Raw genomic sequence first — 19,138 nt, 5'->3', positions numbered from 1 at the left:
CTAATATTTATAGCATGTGTCCGTCGCAAGGTAATTTAAAATTGAACACGTGTATGTGCGCAGGCTGCGCGTCCAGCCTGCCGAGCGCGGCGGCGGCGGGCGCGGACGCCGACGAGCTGGGCGCGCTGCCCGAGGGCTGGGAGGAGCGCGTGCACACCGACGGGCGCATCTTCTTCATCGACCACAGTGAGCTCCGCACGAACACGCACTAACACGCACGCACGCACGCACTGCCTCTGCCCTCTAGTGCTATTGTATCCTATATGTATACCTGAATTAAGGGCAACCGGGACTACCTATTGGGGGACACCCACACCAGAAATTAAAAAAATATATAATTTCAATGAATTATAAATTTAATTTAATTTATTGCTATAAAAAGAAGATATCATATTCATAGTAGTAACTGGGGCCTCCAGGGTCCATAGAGTTTTTGTATCGTATCCCAAACTCAAACTCAAATAACTTTATTCAATATAGAAGCATTACACTTTCTTATTGATGGTCAATTGAACTGCCACCGGTTCGGAAAAGAAAATACCCTGACCTGAGAAGAACCGGCGAAAGAAACTCAGCGGATTTTTTTTTTTTTTTTTTTTTTTGTCTCATATATTATTTAAACAATTTTATATGAGATGAAATAGCATAAATAAAAAGAGGGGACACCTACACCACAATTAAAAAAAATATAATTCCAGTGAATTATGAATTTAATTTAATTTATTGCTATAAAAAGAAGAGATCATATTCATAGTAGTAACTGGGGCCTCCAGGGTCCATAGAATTTTTTAATCGTATCCCGCACATATGTATAGTACGACACAACTTAGATGTCGCATCGGCAAAATTCGTAAAAACCGATCACATCCGAATTGAGTACGCTATCCCATATTATCAATATTTATTTCTTATGCGAATATGATCTTTGCACAAACGTAATAACTTGTAATATCATATGACCGAATATATTCGTCAATTTGACGCGTCGATTTACATGCACTTGCTTTCTCCGACGCGTGAATCTATAGCGACGAATAGCGTTGAACGGCGCGATAGGGAGCTATTTCTATTGGTCGTGTAAATCGGCAGTAATCGGGTTTTATTTTCATTCCATTGCATTTTCCGATGCTACATCTAATTTGTGTCGTACTATACGGATGTATTGTCCCGCAGACACGCGCACGACGCAGTGGGAGGACCCGCGGCTGTCCAACCCGCAGATTGCGGGCCCGGCCGTGCCCTACTCGCGCGACTACAAGCGCAAGTACGAATACCTCAAGAGCCAACTACGCAAGCCGGTACGTGCTCACCCTGTATTACATTATTTTTTTTTTTTAAACAACATCACATACATTACTCTGATGCCAATGTAAGTAGCTGAAGCACTTTTGTTATGGAAATCAGAAGTAACGACGGTACCACAAACACCCAGACCCAAGACAACATAAACTAATGGTAATCTACATCAACTCGGCCGGGAATCGAACCCGGGGACCTCAGAGTGGCGTACCCATGAAAACCGGTTTACACACCACTCGACCACGGAGGTCGTGGACATTCACAGTGGTAAGCTCTGAGCCCTGGATATTGAAAACACTAAGTAAATTATCAACTCTTCAATTATCTTACTATCAATCAGCGATACTGTTGTTTGCTTTTTGTCGTAGTATTTTTCTATAGTGAGACAAAATTAACCTACCCAGACGGGCTTGCACAAAGCCCTACCACCAAGTGAAATAAAGTACTATATTAGTTTGAATGCAAATATTGACGACCTCCATGGTCGGATGGTGTGTACACCGGTTTTCATGGGTACGCCACTCTGAGGTCCCGGGTTCGATTCCCGGCCGAGTCGATGTAGATTGCCATTAGTTTTCTATGTTGTCTTGGGTCTGGGTGTTTGTGGTACCGTCGTTACTTCTGATTTCCATAACAAAAGTGCTTCAGCTACTTACATTGGGATCAGAGTAATGTATGTGATGTTTTCTCATATTTATTATTATTATTTATACTTAGTGTCCTTAATGGCGGTGTCAAATTCTCCCCTAACCAAAAGTATTAGCTACTTTCGACACCCTAAGTTCGCTACCAACCTATGATGTTTTGCCTGAAATTTTGCCTCACTATAGAAAAATACTACGACAAAAAGCAACCAACAGTATCGCTGATTGATAGCAAGATAATTGAAGAGTTGATAATTTACTAAGTGTTTTCAATATCCAGGGTTCAGAGCTTATTACTGTGTTGAATGAATTTGCTATTATATTTAAGGAAGAGTTTAACTTTATCTACCTTCCATACAACAACAGCCTGTAAATTCCCACTGCTGGGCTAAAGGCCTCATCTCCCTTTGAGGAGAAGGTTTGGAACATATTCCACCACGCTGTTCCAATGCGGGTTGGTGGAATGCAAATGTGGCAGAATTTCTATGAAATTTGTCACATGCAGGTTTCCTCACGATGTTTTCCTTCACCGCTGAGCACGAGATGAATTATAAAGACAAATTAAGCACATGAATCAGCGGTGCTTGCCTGGGTTTGAACCCGCAATCATCGGTTAAGATGCACGCGTTCTAACCATTGGGCCATCTCGACTCTCTACCTACCTTCCATATTTAGTATTAATTTTCAGGTTTTGTTTTTGATTGTTTTCAGAGCAACGTTCCCAACAAGTTCGAAATCAAAGTGCGCAGAAGTTCGATCCTGGAGGATTCGTACCGCATCATCAGCTCTGTCAGCCGTCTGGATCTGCTCAAGACCAAGCTGTGGGTGGAGTTCGAGTCGGAAGTGGGGCTCGGTAAGATTATTTTTTTAATTTTTGTTTATGGTAACACTTAAAAGTCAGCACAGAACATTTGTGGCATATCGTAAGAGTAAAACGGCATTTTCAGAAAGTAAGGAGTATGTCCACGGATTAAGTTGATTGTGGGAAATGAAACTCACATGGTATTGTTTGTGGTGCAGAATTACTATCCCTCAATTGAAGTATTAATTTTATAAAATGTATTGTATTGATTGTTGATCCATTTTTATTGATTTATGAGCCAGTGTAACTACAGGCACAAGGGACATAACATCTTAGTTCCCAAGGTTAGTGGCGCAGTGACGATGTAAGGAATAGTTAATATTTCTCACAGCGTCATTGTCTATGGGTGATGGTGACCACTTACCATCAGGTGGCCCATATGCTCGTCCGCTAACCTATAACATAAAAAAAAAAAAAATTTCAAGAATTAACACTTCAAACAATATTATATTATCTGTAACATTATTTTAGATAAATTAGTATTAAATGTTGCCAAATTAAAAAAAAATATATGTAAAGGATAGTTAAAAAATATGAACGCAAAACCTATATACAATTGATGAGTTAATAGTTATCTTGGATTTTTTATAAGCATGCAGTAAGTAAGAGGGTTTTGACTTGTTTTTTAATTAAACGAATTTATCAAGCTCAATTTTAATCACTGTAAAATCATGCCTCTCCACAAAAAAGTGGAATATACGTTACTAAAAGAAGAATTTTTTAATGAAAACCTTAAAAAAAATGCAACCTATAACTATACTGGGACTCGTGGATCTTTAAAAACGAAACTAGAAATACCTAAATATAATAACTTATACGGAAAACGAACATTAGAATATATGGTTCCAGAATTAATAAATAAATTACCGATAACATTAACAAGAGAACTTAATAAAGAAAATATCAAAAGTAAACTTAAAAATCACTTATTAAATTTTAATTAATTAATTAAAAATTACTTATATTCATTTTGTTAAACTTTCAATCATAAAGTAAATTTGAATTATTTGTAACAGCCTGTACAATACACTAGGCGGGACGACCGGATCGTATTGTTTTCATCTTGCGTCATAATGATTGGATGATGAGAGTGTTTGTCGCTTCTAATTTGTCTGTTTTGTATAATTTTCTTTGCTAACCCTATTTTTGTTCTCTTTCTTGTTTTTTTTTTTTTTTTTTTTTTTTTTTTTTTTTTATAAATAAAATACGGTGACTGTGGTACACGGTAAAGTTTATAAAACTTATGCTGTACTTTAATAATTTGTTGCTATTTTGTATCATGCTAAACGAATAAATAAATAAAAAAAAAAAATAATGTTCCATGATTGAAACACGGATAAATGTTATGTTTTTATTGTAGAGTAGTTCTTGGAAAATTTTACAACTGTTAACTTATTTGTTCCTCAGATTACGGTGGCTTGGCTCGGGAGTGGTTCTTCCTACTGTCCAAGGAGATGTTCAACCCGTACTACGGTCTCTTCGAGTACTCCGCGATGGATAATTACACCCTGCAGATAAACCCCAACAGCGGCGTTTGCAACGAGGAGCACCTCAACTACTTCAAGTTCATCGGCAGGGTCGCCGGCATGGCCGTGTACCATGGGAAGTTGCTCGATGGTGAGTAACCGTACAATAGCTGTAGGTATTTTAATGTAGCAGCTATCTGGTTAAATTACAACAACAACAACAGCCTGTAAATTCCCACTGCTGGGCTAAAGGCCTCCTCTCCCTTTGTGGAGAAGGTTTGGAATATGTTCCACCACGCTGTTCCAATGCGGGTTGGTGGAATACACATGTGGCAGAATTTCTATGAAATTTCCAATGATTTTTCTATGAATGTCTATGAAATTTGTCACATGCAGGTTACCTCACGATGAGCACGAGATGAATTATAAAGACAAATTAAGCACGTGAATCAGCGGTGCTTGCCTGGGTTTGAACCCGCAATCATCGGTTAAGATGCACGCGTTCTAACCAATGGGCCATCTCGACTCCCATTAAAAATTAGCCATTTACGAAACGTTTTGTCACTTTGCTAAACGATATTCAACCTGGTTCATGTCGTCTAATTCAACTTCCGCTTATATTGACGAGTCTCGTGTGTCGAGTGACTAGTTTATTCGGCTGCGGATTTGGAGGCCTTGGGTTTGAATCCCAACTTGGAAAAGTTTTTCGAGTAGAAAAATCTTCATATGATATGATATCTTGAGTTTAACAATTAATGTATAGAAAGTTTCTGTGAATTTTGAATGTATCCTACAGCTACCCATTTAGATAATCATTCTTATATTATATCATAAAGGATATACTGAATAGGTACACCTTCCGGATATCCGTTCAGATGTGAGGAAGTGAGGAATTCTTGTCGTTTCCAACTATATGTCGTGCATTCCGAATCAGTAGTAGTTTAACGTTAAAGTGATCAATCATTATGTTAAGTGTGGTTGTGCTCGAAATTTGAAACAATTATAGTACGACACAAATTAGATGTAGCATCGGAAAATGCAATGGAATGAAAATAAAACCGATTACTGCCGATTTACACAACCCATAGAAATAGCTCCCTGTCGCGCCATTCGACGCTATTCGTCGTTTTAGATTCAAGCGTCAGAGAAAGCAAGTGCATATAAATCGACGCGTCAAATTGACGAATATATTAGGTCATATGATATTACAAGTTATTACGTTTGTGCAAAGATCATATTCGCACGAGTAATAAATATTGATAATTTGATATAGCGTACTCAATTCGGATGTGATCGGTTTTACGAATTTTGCCGATGCGACATCTAAGTTGTGTCGTACTATAGTTGTGAATTTGAGTTACTTTGCGTATTAATGAGTTCAATTAAATTTCTCCCGGCAGCGTTCTTCATCCGTCCATTCTACAAGATGATGCTCGGCAAGCCCATCGAGCTCCAGGACATGGAATCCGTTGACCTCGAATACTACAACTCGCTCATGTGGATCAAGGTACTCTATACACTGTACACTCTATAGTCCATTCCAATGACAAAAGGAAACATTCAAAACATGCCGTATTTTTCAATATCACTAGTGTTTTGTTGATAATTCCGCTATATGATTAACTACAAACAGTTCTTGATTAATATATCTTCATTTGTAATACAACAATATTTCACTAAACTACATAAATCCACTTTAATTTAACTTCTAAAGTAACGAAAACAGTTTTGTCGACATTCAAGTAGCCATCTTTCGATTTACGAACATTTAAAATAGAGGCCTCAACTAAGAATGTTCGCTAAACGAATGGAGACTGAATGAATTTATACAGATAAAAAATGTATTATTTTAGTTTTAAGATACATTATAGATATTTTTTATAATATAAATTTATTTAATTGGTAATATATAATATGAATTATTTATTAGAAGTAGTTAGAAAAAGTTACCTAACGATAGATAAAAAAGTTATTTTTTATACAGTAAGGTTTTTACATTTCGTTTAATAGTTTTGAAAATAATACAATGGTAAGAAAGACATTCGTCTCTCATATTTCGTATCATGTGCATGGGTGCTTATTCGGAATTCCCTAAAGTTTTTTATTACGACCTGGCTTTCTTTAAAGGGAAAATTACTTTTAAAATCAAAAAATATATCGTTCTTTAGCATTCATTCATTCACTAGTCGAACGCAAATGACATATCAATTCAAGGTCAAAGTTATTTATTTACCTTTTCTCCTCTTCCCATTGGAATAGACTATATAGTAAATTATATTCTCTATTGTTCAGTTTAATTTTGTATCCCCGACATACTTAATACATATTATTAGTGAAAATTTAGTTTAGAATTTCTAGTAACAACAACAGCTTGTAAATTTCCCAATGCGGGGCTGAGGCCTCCTTTTCCTTGGTGGAGCATGTTTTAGAACTTATTCCACCACGCTGTTCAAATGCGGCTAGGTGAACATAAATATATACATATGGCAGAATTTTACGAAATTAGACACATACAGGTTTCCTCACGATGTTTTCCTTCACCTGAGATGAATTATACACAAATTAAGTATATGAATATTCAGTGATCTAGCCTGATCATCGGTTAAGATGCATGCGTTTTAACCACTGGGCCATCTCATTCATTTTCACATTTAGTAAAATAAGTTATCTTCCAGGAAAATGACCCATCGGAACTGTATCTGACGTTCTCGGTAGACGAGGAACAGTTCGGTAAGACCATCCAACGCGAACTGAAGCCCGGCGGAGCCAACATTCCCATCGACAACGAGAACAAGGATGAGTATATCAAGTGAGATGATTCTTTTAATAATTTAATGTAGACAGCAGTCTCTCTTATGTGCCAATAGGGCTTCTGGTTAATGATAACCACGGTATATAGACATTTTCTTTTTCTTTTTTTTCTTTTTTTTTTTTCTTTTTTTTTTTTAATAAATATGAGACAACATCACATACATTACTCTGATCCCAATGTAAGTAGCTGAAGCACTTGTGTTATGGAAATCAGAAGTAACGACGGTACCACAAACACCCAGACCCAAGACAACGTAGAAAACTAATGGTAATCTACATCGACTCGACCGGGAATCGAACCCGGGACCTCAGAGTGGCGTACCCATGAAAACCGGTGTACACACCACTCGACCATGGAGGTCGTCAATTTATCTCGGCAACTCTTAAGGGAGACTATTTAACAATGCAAGACATATTTTAGTATACACACAGGTACTCTCTATTGCCTCCATAATGCGCTGATACAGAAAATCCGAACTGAACACCAAGAGTTTGGGACCAATGGTGTCACGTGCTTTCCCAGGCACGGGAGCGTTCAAATTTCCAATAATCACATTCCTGGCTGTGACTAAGAATTTTTTTAATGGGAAAGCAAAGTATCTTTGTGGGACCGAACTATGGTTTTCACCAAGGACCAAAGGATCTCTGACCTTATATCTATATCTATACTAATAAGACAGCCCATAGACAGAGGATGTCAATGTAATCGTTCCTGTACCTGTCACGTAGCTACGTTGTAACTGACATTAATGCATTATTTTTTCCTAAATCAGCTTTGTTCTCACATCGAATACAAGTTAAATAGCTTCTGACGACCTCCGTGGTCAAGTGGTGTGTACACCGGTTTTCATGGGTTACGCCACTCTGAGGTCCCGGGTTCGATTCCCGGCCTTTTCGATGTAGATTACCATTAGTTTTCTACGTTGTCTTGCGTCTGGGTGTTTGTTATACCGTCGTTACTTCTGATTTCCATAACACAAGTGCTTCAGCTACTTACATTGGGATCAGAGTAATGTATGTGATGTTGTCTCATATTTTTAGAAATTTTTTAAATTTTCTAGCTTATACCTCTTTAGTTCGACCAATTCATTATACGCCCCCCCCCAGACTTGTGATCCAGTGGCGCTTCGTGAGCCGTGTCCAGGAGCAAATGTATGCGTTCCTTGAGGGTCTGGGCGCCCTGGTGCCGCTGCCGCTGCTGAAGATCTTCGACGAGAACGAACTGGAGCTGCTGCTGTGCGGTATCCAGCACATAGATGTGCGCGACTGGCGTGCCAATACCCTGTATAAGGGAGACTACCACGCCAATCACCTTGTGGTCCAGTGGTTCTGGAGGGTAAGTCGTAGACCGTTTCTTGTAGACCGTTTCTTGGTGGTAGGGCTTTGTGCGAGCCCGTCTGGGTAGGTACCACCCACTCATCAGTTATTCTACCGCCAAATAACAGTAGTCAGTATTGTTGTGTTCCGGTTTGAAGGGTGAGTGAGCCAGTGTAACTACAGGCACAAGGGACATAACATCTTAGTTCCCAAGGTTAGTGGCGCAGTGACGATGTAAGGAATAGTTAATATTTCTCACAGCGTCATTGTCTATGGGTGATGGTGACCACTTACCATCAGGTGGCCCATATGCTCGTCCGTCAACCTATACCATAAAAAAAAAGAATTAATTGAAGTTATAAAATCAACAAATTTAACAGTCTCTATCGTTGAGATTCCAATAATCAAAATCAAAATAAACTTTATTCAAGTAGGCTTTTACAAGCACTTTTGAATCGTCATTTCACAATTAAGTTAAGCTACCACCGGTTCGGAAAGTAGATTCTACCGAGAAGAACCGGCAAGAAACTCAGTAGTTAATCTTTTTTTAACATTTAAAAAATACAACGTCATGTTAATTAAATACAATTATTTAAATTAATGTATCCTGCTTGGAAGTCAACAATCTAATCTATAAAATCTTGTATTGAATAATATGCTTTTTCATAATAACAAAAGTAATAGCTATGGTTTGATGTTAAAAATAAAGACAAAAAATGAGCTACTGTGGTATTCAGGTGGTGCTGTCCTTCTCCAACGAGATGCGCTCCAGACTGCTTCAGTTCGTGACGGGCACCTCCCGTGTGCCCATGAATGGGTTCAAGGAGCTGTACGGCTCCAACGGGCCTCAGCTCTTCACCATCGAAAAGTGGGGCTCGCCAGAGAACTACCCCAGGGCGCATACTTGGTAAGCACTCTTCGAGTATAATGGTGTTATAACAGGTGGTGCCCTCGATCGACCGCGATAATGCGACCCCATCGGACAACAACAGGAGAGCTTTTTTAATGTAATAGGTTGGCGAATGAACATATGAGCCACCTGATGGTAAGTGGTCATTATCACCCATAGACAATGACGCTGTAAGAAATATTAACTATTCCTTACATCGTCAATGTGCCACCAATTCTGGGAACTAAGATGTTATGTCCCTTGTGCCTGTAGTTACACTGGCTCACTCACCCTTCAAACCGGAACACAACAATACTGAGTACTGTTATTTGGCGGTAGAATAACTGATGAGTCTGTGGTGCCTACCTAGACGGGCTTGCACAAATCCCTACCACCAAGTAAAAAAAGCTTTGTACATTGAGAGTAATTTACCCAGATTAACTTGGTCAGATAGCATCCACTCATTAAATATATTAATTGAAATAACTTGGAATTGTTGTCTTCTGGTTTGAAGAGTGAGATAGCCAGGTAGACGTACCAATGATGTAACATCTTAGTTTCCAAGGTTGAACTATGGGCGATGGTGACACTTGACGGTATTATAAATTACCCCATTTATTTACATACATATTTTATAGTTTTCTTATTTTTTTTTCTAGTATGTAAATGAATAATAATTTATCTAAATATAAGTAACTCTAAACTTCTGTCGACAGTTTCAACCGCATCGACTTACCGCCCTACGAGAGCTACCAGCAGCTGAGAGAGAAGCTCGTTAAAGCCATCGAGGGGTCCCAGGGCTTCGCTGGTGTCGACTGAGAACTACAGGTCCTCGATATACTTATTAGTGCCCTGCGCTTATGAGGACGATATCAACGAGGGCTCATAGATATATTTCTAATAAATTCCTATATTTAACGTGAAATTCATTCGTTATAAAACATTTTATAAGGAAAGTAAGGGTTCGAAACATTTTATTCATCGTTTTTTTTTTTTATAAATATTAAATTTCACACTTGCTCTGTTTTAAAAATATATATACGATTTTCTGTTTCGTTTTCTTCCCTCTGTACTGTAGTCTCGTTTCAAACTTTTCCGTTATTTATTTTAAATTTAGAACATCAGTATATTTTATTCTTACGTCCAATATTATTAATTCGAAATTCAAATATAAATAGCAAATGTCATATCGCAATACTTAATGTTAAATTTATTTACGGCCCTCCTTATAAACGTTGCTTAGTGTTTGGTTTAGCACTGTTTTGTCTCTTTCTGTCATTATTGATTTGACATATGAGAGAGCAAGACATCGTTTGACTATTCACACTTAAACAACGATTATAGGAAGTGTTTCAATTAATTTATTGTCACGAAATTGTCAATAATAAAATTATGGTGCCATTTAGAGATGACTTAATATCCAATGTAATGTCGGTAGGGTTGCTAGATTGTATAATTGTATACATTGTGTATAATTTAAATTGCCTTGTGTACATTTCGATGATGGTAGGATGTCTGCCAAGCCTCCCTCGGTACCAGCAATCCAATCCACCAGGTATATGTATGAAGTGCGAGTGAGCCAGTGTAATTACAGATACATAAGATTGTTCTAATGCGAGTCGGTACCGCTTGTCCCCAAGTGGCTTATTTACTTCTCCTGCCTTATTGCTATCAATTAAAAAAGTGTAAATTTTTTAATTAAATAATTATAAGAAATAGATAAAAAATATATATATTAAAAATTAATGTAATTCTACTAATGATTCTGGCAACCCTAAGGTGTGGAGATGCATTTAAACGATTGCGTAAATCATTTTCAATATTTTCATTATTTATATATAATAACTAATTATACAAATATTTAATACGTTATCGCAATTTGAACCTTAATAGGTCAGTTCATAAGAGTGATATTAAAGTAGCCTTCATTTATAATAATGTAAACGTTAAAATTATACCTTAATTCGCTGTATTAAGATGTATATTTGTTTGTCCTGCTTAGCTTACATACCACAATCTTATGTGATTTACTATAACTGTTTAATATCATATAAATAACTTTATAATTTCATATCTTATTATTATATATCCCAAAAAGACACGTCACACATTTAATTAACAAAAAAAAATGGATATTATCAAATGTTTTTGAAATCGTTTGAATTCTTTCGCTTAAATATTGCATTCAGCTAAAAATCATAAATCGAATCATTAAATATCTATAATAAAATCTGTATAGACTTTAAAGTATACAGCGATCAAATATATTTGTATATAGATAAAATTCTATCTCTCAATTGCTTATGTATTGTCATACCGTCTATATAAAACAACGATCAAAGATCAAAATCAGTTAAATACTATGTTTATATCCTGTTTCAAAGCTGAATGCGATGTTTTACTTTATTTTCGTATTAAAATATTATCTGTATATAGTGTAGGTTACGGTGTAAAAAAATTGCTAATGTATAAAAATGTTTAGATTTTCAAAAGTTCCATCTAATGGAGGGCGATGTGACACTGTGTCGAGCAATTTTTTTGTTTTCGTAAGCTTGTATTTATTTAGTTTAAAACATATTCCGACCTTATTTCGTCTTAAGTTATTTTATAATCGTTTTACTTAAATCGCATAGTTAGGTTACGAAAATATTTTTTTAAATAAACATTATTATTATTATTAAGTGAAACTTAGTTACGGTTATTATTATATTATTATTTATCATTGATTATGTAATAATTTTGTATTCGTTGTAATACAATATTCAATGCATATGTTTGTAATTTAAACGATGGAAAATTATATCGCGTATTGATTGTATGAAATGTAAACGGAAATTTTAAAATATATCAATTTTTCCTTTTGTCGAATTTTGTCAAGAATTAACGATGTATTATTTATTTTTAGATTTTCATTGAGAATGCAACTTTGAGTAATATGTAAATTTATTTATTAATGTCATAGTATGATACACTGCAATACATATAAGCGTTGTTTAGGGGTGTTAGCAATACATGCTCTGTCTACTTTCTGATGTAAAATTAATTAGGCTAGAAAGAGAGAGTCGCGTTTAATAATAATTGCTCACTAAACAACGCTTATAAGTAATACCGAAACCGAAAAGTCTAATGCATGTGTTGGTTGAGCTGAGATATATATATGCATCCCTTTCTAACGACTATATTCTACCAACTTTATTCTATCAGACTGTCCTTTTCTATTATTGGTTGAGGTATGGTTTTGTTTACAATTTGTACGAGTTTCATTGGTTCATGCAAATATACATTGTAAAGTTCAGAGAAATAATTCTAAGCAACATTTTGAAATGACTCCTCAAATATAATCACAATTGTTTTTTTTTTTAATTATAAAAATTATTTCCATTGATTTTTTCAAATGTATTGACACAAGTTTATATTCAGATTTGAAAGTCGAGAAGGCGGTTTATTATGTAAGAAAAGAAGCAATGTAGTAATTAAATGAATTTTATTTCTATAAATTATTAAAAAATATAAATGGGTTAAGATTTTTTTGAGAAATAAATCACACAGTCCTTGCAATTCCGTTTGTAACCTTCAGTTTCCGAATCGCTGGTAAAAGTCAGGTTAGCAAATTTAGATTTAATCTGAACGCTCATTGGTCAATTATCACGTCATGCTGCCACTGACCAATCAACGATCAGATTAGAGCCAAATTAGTACAATTCTCACTTAACAGATGCAAATCGAATAACATAACCGAAATAATAGTGTTTGCTGTAAAATAATTTGATAATATTAAACATGCTATTCTTATTTACTCTGCACATCAGAAAGGGATAGAGATATTTTTTTAGTATTTTCCAATTACTTTAGGGATTGTATTATCAGAATTGACACAAATATTTGTCTTCAATTGTCATAATAAATACTATCCTTTAGGCTTTATTTTTAAATGTTGTTTGGCGGTTGATTAGTAAAAAATGTTGTCCTTTTCTCTCGAATGTCAATTCTGTGATGAGAGAAAGAGAGAAGGCTCTGTTCCACTACACACCCACAAAACAACTTTTATAAATAAAGTCGTTTCTTAGACAATATAATACCGCAGTCTTATCATATCGCCATGGAATTCAAAGTAAACGTTCCTCTACGTTTCTTATTATATATTATTTGTATGTTGCCATTTGTAAAAAATCCTTGCAATAAAATTATTTTATATTGATTATCAAATTTTTAATCATATCTGTTTTTGGAATTGTATAAACATTTTATTTCTGTTTAATTTTAGTGATTTAGTTTATATATTAAAAGTCTTTGAAACGTATTATTTCGTTGTGTAAAACCTCCTTTGTGCTTTTTGTCGAACATTAAATGTCGTTAAACATAGAGATAAATTAATAGACGGGTTTTGCTATGAACGGATAATACAATTTTTTTTATATAAAACACAGTATTAATTATGATATTTAAAAAAATAATATGAAATATTAAAATCTATTTATAATTAAACATTGTATATGGCAACACTATTTTCGTAATTTTCTTTTTGTAGAAGGTTTAAATTTGTTTTTTTTTTCTTCGAAATGATACGTTTTTGGCTTTAAGCGATAATGTATTGAATTTGTTAGTATGGTTTATTAAGAACAATGTTTGGTGTTGTCGAAAAGATGACTATTTTTATTACGACTGTACTTTTAACGAGCGTCTGTACATAGTTAATTGAAATGAAGGATTAATAATGCAAATAAAATATCGATTATATCGTTAATATGACTTTTTTTTATATTACCTAGCCAAGGTAGAAAGCTATGAAGATATATGTAATGTAAGTGTCGGGGCCTCGTGTATTTATTATCTTAAAATATTTGTAGTTTTTATATGCATGTAATAAATATTAAATAAATAATTACATCAAATTACACATTAATATTATACCTGGAAAAGGTTTTACTATATTACTGGCAGTGCCAGCGATTACGTGCGCGTTTGAATTTAAATTATTGAGACATTCCAGCGTGACCTTATTTTTATTTTATTTATGATCCTGAAATAAAAGTAGCCTAAATTATACCTTACGTCAGCTATCTGCCAGTGAAAGCCCCGTCAAAATCGGCTAAGCCATTCCAGGGATATAAACTAAAACTAAATATGATAACAATATAATAGTATAGTCGTAAAGATTGACTGCGTTTCTCCTATTGTCAAGTCCACCTTTTGTAATAATTGCAGTAATTACAGTGATTTTTATCTATACATATAATAAAATCGAAGTGTCTGTCTGTAATATTAAAAAAGCCCTTTTTCCTCAATCTATATGTAACGGTAAATATACAACAGTAATATTTTTTTTTTACAATTTTTGTCTCTCTGTCTGTCTGTTTGCTCCGACTAATCTCTGGTACGGCTGGAAAGTTTTTGACGGGACTTTCATTGGCGGAAAGCTGATGTAATAAGGAGTAGCTTAGGCTAGAATATTATTATTTTTTTTAATTCAAACACAACACAGCCAGTTTTAATATTTATAAACAAAATATACGAAATCCACTAATCCAATACTATATTTTATGCCCAATTTTTAGGACAAAGTATTCGTTACTATAATAAAATGCCGAAGATATTTTTAACATTTCCAATTCATAAATTTAAATCCTTGCTTTCAAGGTCAGTTGAACAGTACACAGTTAAAAAAACGTATAATATACTTAACTTGCTATAAAAATGAACGATAAATATCTTTCGTAACTAACACTCACACAATATTGCAATGATTCTCAAATATGAAGTTACGTCATTAATAGCTGTGGCCTTATTGGTTCTATAAGACGTAATCATGATGCCGGTTTGTCTTTAAACTTCATATAAAATTATATTTCTTTGCGTTCTCGTCATTAGTAATTAGAATTAGGAAAAACATATTTGTTCATAACTTATCTTAAGATTTATACGCTATTAAAATGAAAATATACTTTATTCAGATATGGACGTTTACAAGCACTTTGGAATTGTCATTGTACAAGACTAAATTAAGAGTAGCGACCCGCCCCGACTTCGCACAGGTGCAACGCTAATGTTTGCAACGTACGCGCATAAATTGTATTTATTTACGACATTAAAACATCTAAAATTATCAGTGTTCCTTTATATTGTGCATATATTATTTATAAAGACACTCCTCTTGAATCAATCAATGTATTAAAAAAAACCGCATCAAAATCCGTTGTGTAATTTTAATGATCTAAGCATACATAGGGACAGATAGTGGTAAGCGACTTTGTTTTATACTATGTAGTAATAATAAAGCTGCCACCTGTTCGCAATTTAGATTGCTACCACCGAAAAGAACTAGCAAGAAACACAGCTTTTACGTTTTTCCAACATTACAACACAAAGTTATGTTAGTTAATATATAGTGTCTATAGTCATATGTTGAATATTACGCTTTTTTATTAATGTAATTTTTTACAAGCGATTTCCTCTGAAATGAACACTCTCTTTTTTTTCTTCAATTCAATTAAGTACTTAGTTTAATTGGTTTGAGTTGTGCCGACAGACCGGATTATTTCACAAATGTTACGACAGTTTTGTTTCAGAATATTGTCAAAAAATCTACCATCATTTATTTCAATGATCTTAATTATAAGAGCAATATACCACTCACTGATTAATCACGAAATCTCAGAAAATATAAAACCTACAAAACTTGAAATTTAAGATACTTCTCCTAGGGGGTAAAAATGGAGATTTGGGGAAGTTTGTGTTTAGTATAAATTACGTGCGGGTAAAGCTGCAGGTTCAGTTAGTGTTTTATAAAAGAGTAACATGTAATTTGTATCGCAAATGCTATATTATACGTATTTACCCACGGAACTTATGGCGAGTGTTGTGATACCTGTTGTTAAAAATAAAACTGGTGATATCGCGGACAAAAGTAACTACAGGCCTATCTCTTTAACTACTGTGTTAGGTAAAGTATTTGATGGTTTGCTTGACCGTCTGTTGGGTAAATATGTAAAGCTAAACGATGCTCAATTCGGTTTTAGAAGAGAACTATCCACAGAAAGTGCTATTCTCGCGCTGAAGCAGGCCGTTAAATATTATACGGATAGAAAGACGCCAGTATATGCGGCTTTTCTCGACCTCTCCAAGGCTTTTGACCTTGTATGTTTTGAAAAACTATGGCTTAAATTAAAAAGACTGAAAGTGCCATCTGAGGTAGTTAATATGTTCAAATTTTGGTACAGTTCACAGACTAATCGTGTTAAATGGGCAAGTGAGTTCTCGGAAACTTATAAATTGGAATGTGGTGTGAGACAGGGAGGCCTGTCTTCTGTTTAATATTTACATAAATGACCTAATTGATGAGCTCAGCAAAACAGGTGTAGGTTGTTCGATAGATGGTACAATTATAAACAACCTCAGTTACGCGGATGACATGGTTTTGCTGAGTCCCTCAATTAGCGGTCTTAGAAAATTACTTACTGTGTGTGAGTCCTATGCTGTGTCACATAGGCTGGTATACACAATGAAAAGAAAAGTGAGCTCTTGATTTTTAAGGGTCGAAATAGCATATCAGATAATATCCCTTGTGTAACTCTAAACGGAACACAACTCCAAAGAGTTAAGAGTTTTAAATACCTGGGTCACATAGTCACCGAGGATTTATCTGACGATGCTGACATGGAGAGGGAGCGTAGGGCCTTGGCGGTACGATGCGGTATGATAGCTCGCAAGTTTGCACGTTGTACGAATGACGTAAAAATTACTCTTTTTAAAGCGTACTGTCAAAACTTATACACGTGTAGCCTGTGGATAAAGTATATGCGGAGGGCCTTCAATGTGCTGCGCGTACAGTATAACGATGCATTCAGGATACTGTTGAGGTTGCCGCGCTTTTGCAGTGCTTCACTAATGTTTGCTGAAGCCCGTGTGGATGATTTCTATGCTATCATTACAAAGAGAGCAGCATCTATAATGGCTAGGATGCGCAGAATTCCTAACGGTATCCTGAATGCATTGATGCTGAAAATGGATAGTCCATTTGTTAAGCATTGGGGGGAACTTCATGTATCTACTCGTTGTTTTAGACCCCTTATGTATGCTAAATAATAGTTAAAATATTTACTAAAACAGTTTTTTAAGCCTGTAACTAACACTATGGATATTTATCTGTTAATAAACATTTATTATTATTATTATTATATTCGAGTCTTTTTATTGACCCTTTAAACTGTTCATAAAGGAGAATAGAGTTCTGATGTAAACAGCTTTTAATAGTCGAGCCTCCCTGAAATAAATTAATAATATTTTTTTTTATATTTATCATTATTTTTTCATTTAATTTCGAAGAGCTACGTTCAGTTACAAGTTACAATCTGGGGAATATATCATAACTGTTTGTCCTGTCCCTCAAGATAAAAAACAAATTTCTCATTAGTTAGTATGGCTTTGTGTTAATCTGAGTAGGTAGCTCATAATATATTCTTCCGCCAAACAATAATACTATTTGAGTTCCGTGTCGCAGGGTTAGCCAATGTAACTACAGGCACACGGGACAAACCATCTTAATTCCAAAGATTGGCGACACGTTGGTGATATAAGGAAAGGTCCAAAGGTTGGTGACACGTTGGTGATATAAGGAAAGGCCCAAAGGTTGTTGACACGTTGGTGATATAAGGAATGGTTAATATTTCTTACAACACATTGTCTATGGGTATGCCTGCAATATCATTGTGTAGGTGTTTATCACCACTAATATCAAATGACATTTTGTACCGTCCGATTGGCAATGACTGTTGGAAGTTAGTTACGATCTATTTCTTGTTTCCGTTGGGCTCACGTGTCATGCAGCTGATGTCACAAAGAAGACCACGCACAATTTATTTGTGAACTGTGTTCTTAAGAATTAGTAGGTATGTCATTTTGTAGTACGGACAAAATGACATACGAATATGCCATATGGGTTGCATGGTTTTTTTATGATATAGTTTGGCGGACGAGCATATGGGCCTGGTAAGTGGTCACCATCACCCATAGACGATGACGTTGTAAGAAATATTACAATTCCTTACATCGTCAATGTGCCACCAACCTTGGGAACTAAGATGTCTGACCCTTGTGCCTGTAGTTATACTGGCTCACTCACATTTCAAACCTGAACAGAACAATACTGAGTACTGTTATTTGGCGGTAGAATAACTGATGAGTGGGTGGTACCTACCCAGACGGGCTTGCTTAAAGTCCTACCATCATGTGAAAGATTGGTTACTTTTTTCTTAATATACATTTTATTATCGTTCCTACTTAATTAAAAGACTGTGTTACTGATAGTCAATAAAATAAAGATCACCAAAAACGATTGAGACTGATTGCAATACTATTAAATAAATAAATATGATTATAAAACAAAGCGCCTTGTCATTTTGTCCGTACTTCCCCTATATGAAGTGAAGCTACCGCCGCCGGTTCGGAAAATAGATTCTACTGAGAAGAACCGGCAAGAAAATCAGTAGTTACTCTTTTTCAATATTTTAAAATACAAAAACATTTACAGTTATTTAAATACAATCATCTATGTATGTAAAATATCCTGCCTGGAAGTCAACAAGTATTAATTCCACGCCTTTTTTATCGTCTGTGTAAACGCTCAACTGAATAGAAACTGCTTCGTTGCACTCACGCGAATACTACGAAGAACGAGTTAATTAAAATCGTATCGTAACAACTATTACTATACAAACTTGACCGATATGAGTATTTGTTAACTTGACGTAATGCACGAAGGACGAGGCCTGCTGAGCTTGAGCAACGCTTTCGTAATGACCGCTGATCGTGTTAAGTCCAGTTGGCTTTATCTTGCGCGTGCGCACCGGTTGCG

General features: G+C 35.2%; 1 protein-coding gene across 7 annotated transcripts in view; it reads left to right on the top strand.

Annotated features, from left to right (window-relative positions):
* Positions 1-14,032, top strand: part of LOC124537626 (E3 ubiquitin-protein ligase Nedd-4) — a 37,560-nt gene extending 23,528 nt beyond the window's left edge. For all 7 annotated transcript variants that reach the window (XM_047114519.1, XM_047114522.1, XM_047114525.1 and 4 more), the window contains 9 exons: positions 64-186; positions 1,174-1,298; positions 2,655-2,796; positions 4,213-4,422; positions 5,672-5,778; positions 6,947-7,080; positions 8,190-8,418; positions 9,137-9,306; positions 10,005-14,032. In XM_047114519.1, coding sequence (XP_046970475.1) covers positions 64-186; positions 1,174-1,298; positions 2,655-2,796; positions 4,213-4,422; positions 5,672-5,778; positions 6,947-7,080; positions 8,190-8,418; positions 9,137-9,306; positions 10,005-10,107 — 1,343 coding nt within the window. In that variant the 3' untranslated portion in view covers positions 10,108-14,032. The remainder of the gene's footprint in view (positions 1-63; positions 187-1,173; positions 1,299-2,654; positions 2,797-4,212; positions 4,423-5,671; positions 5,779-6,946; positions 7,081-8,189; positions 8,419-9,136; positions 9,307-10,004) is intronic.
* The last annotated feature ends 5,106 nt before the right edge of the window (positions 14,033-19,138 follow it).

The sequence above is a fragment of the Vanessa cardui genome, chromosome 18 (genome assembly GCF_905220365.1).
Source record: "Vanessa cardui chromosome 18, ilVanCard2.1, whole genome shotgun sequence".
In the NCBI taxonomy this organism is placed as follows: Eukaryota; Metazoa; Arthropoda; class Insecta; order Lepidoptera; family Nymphalidae; genus Vanessa; species Vanessa cardui.
The sequence above is the reverse complement of the archived record's forward strand: the minus strand, read 5'-3'. Positions and strand labels throughout refer to the sequence as shown.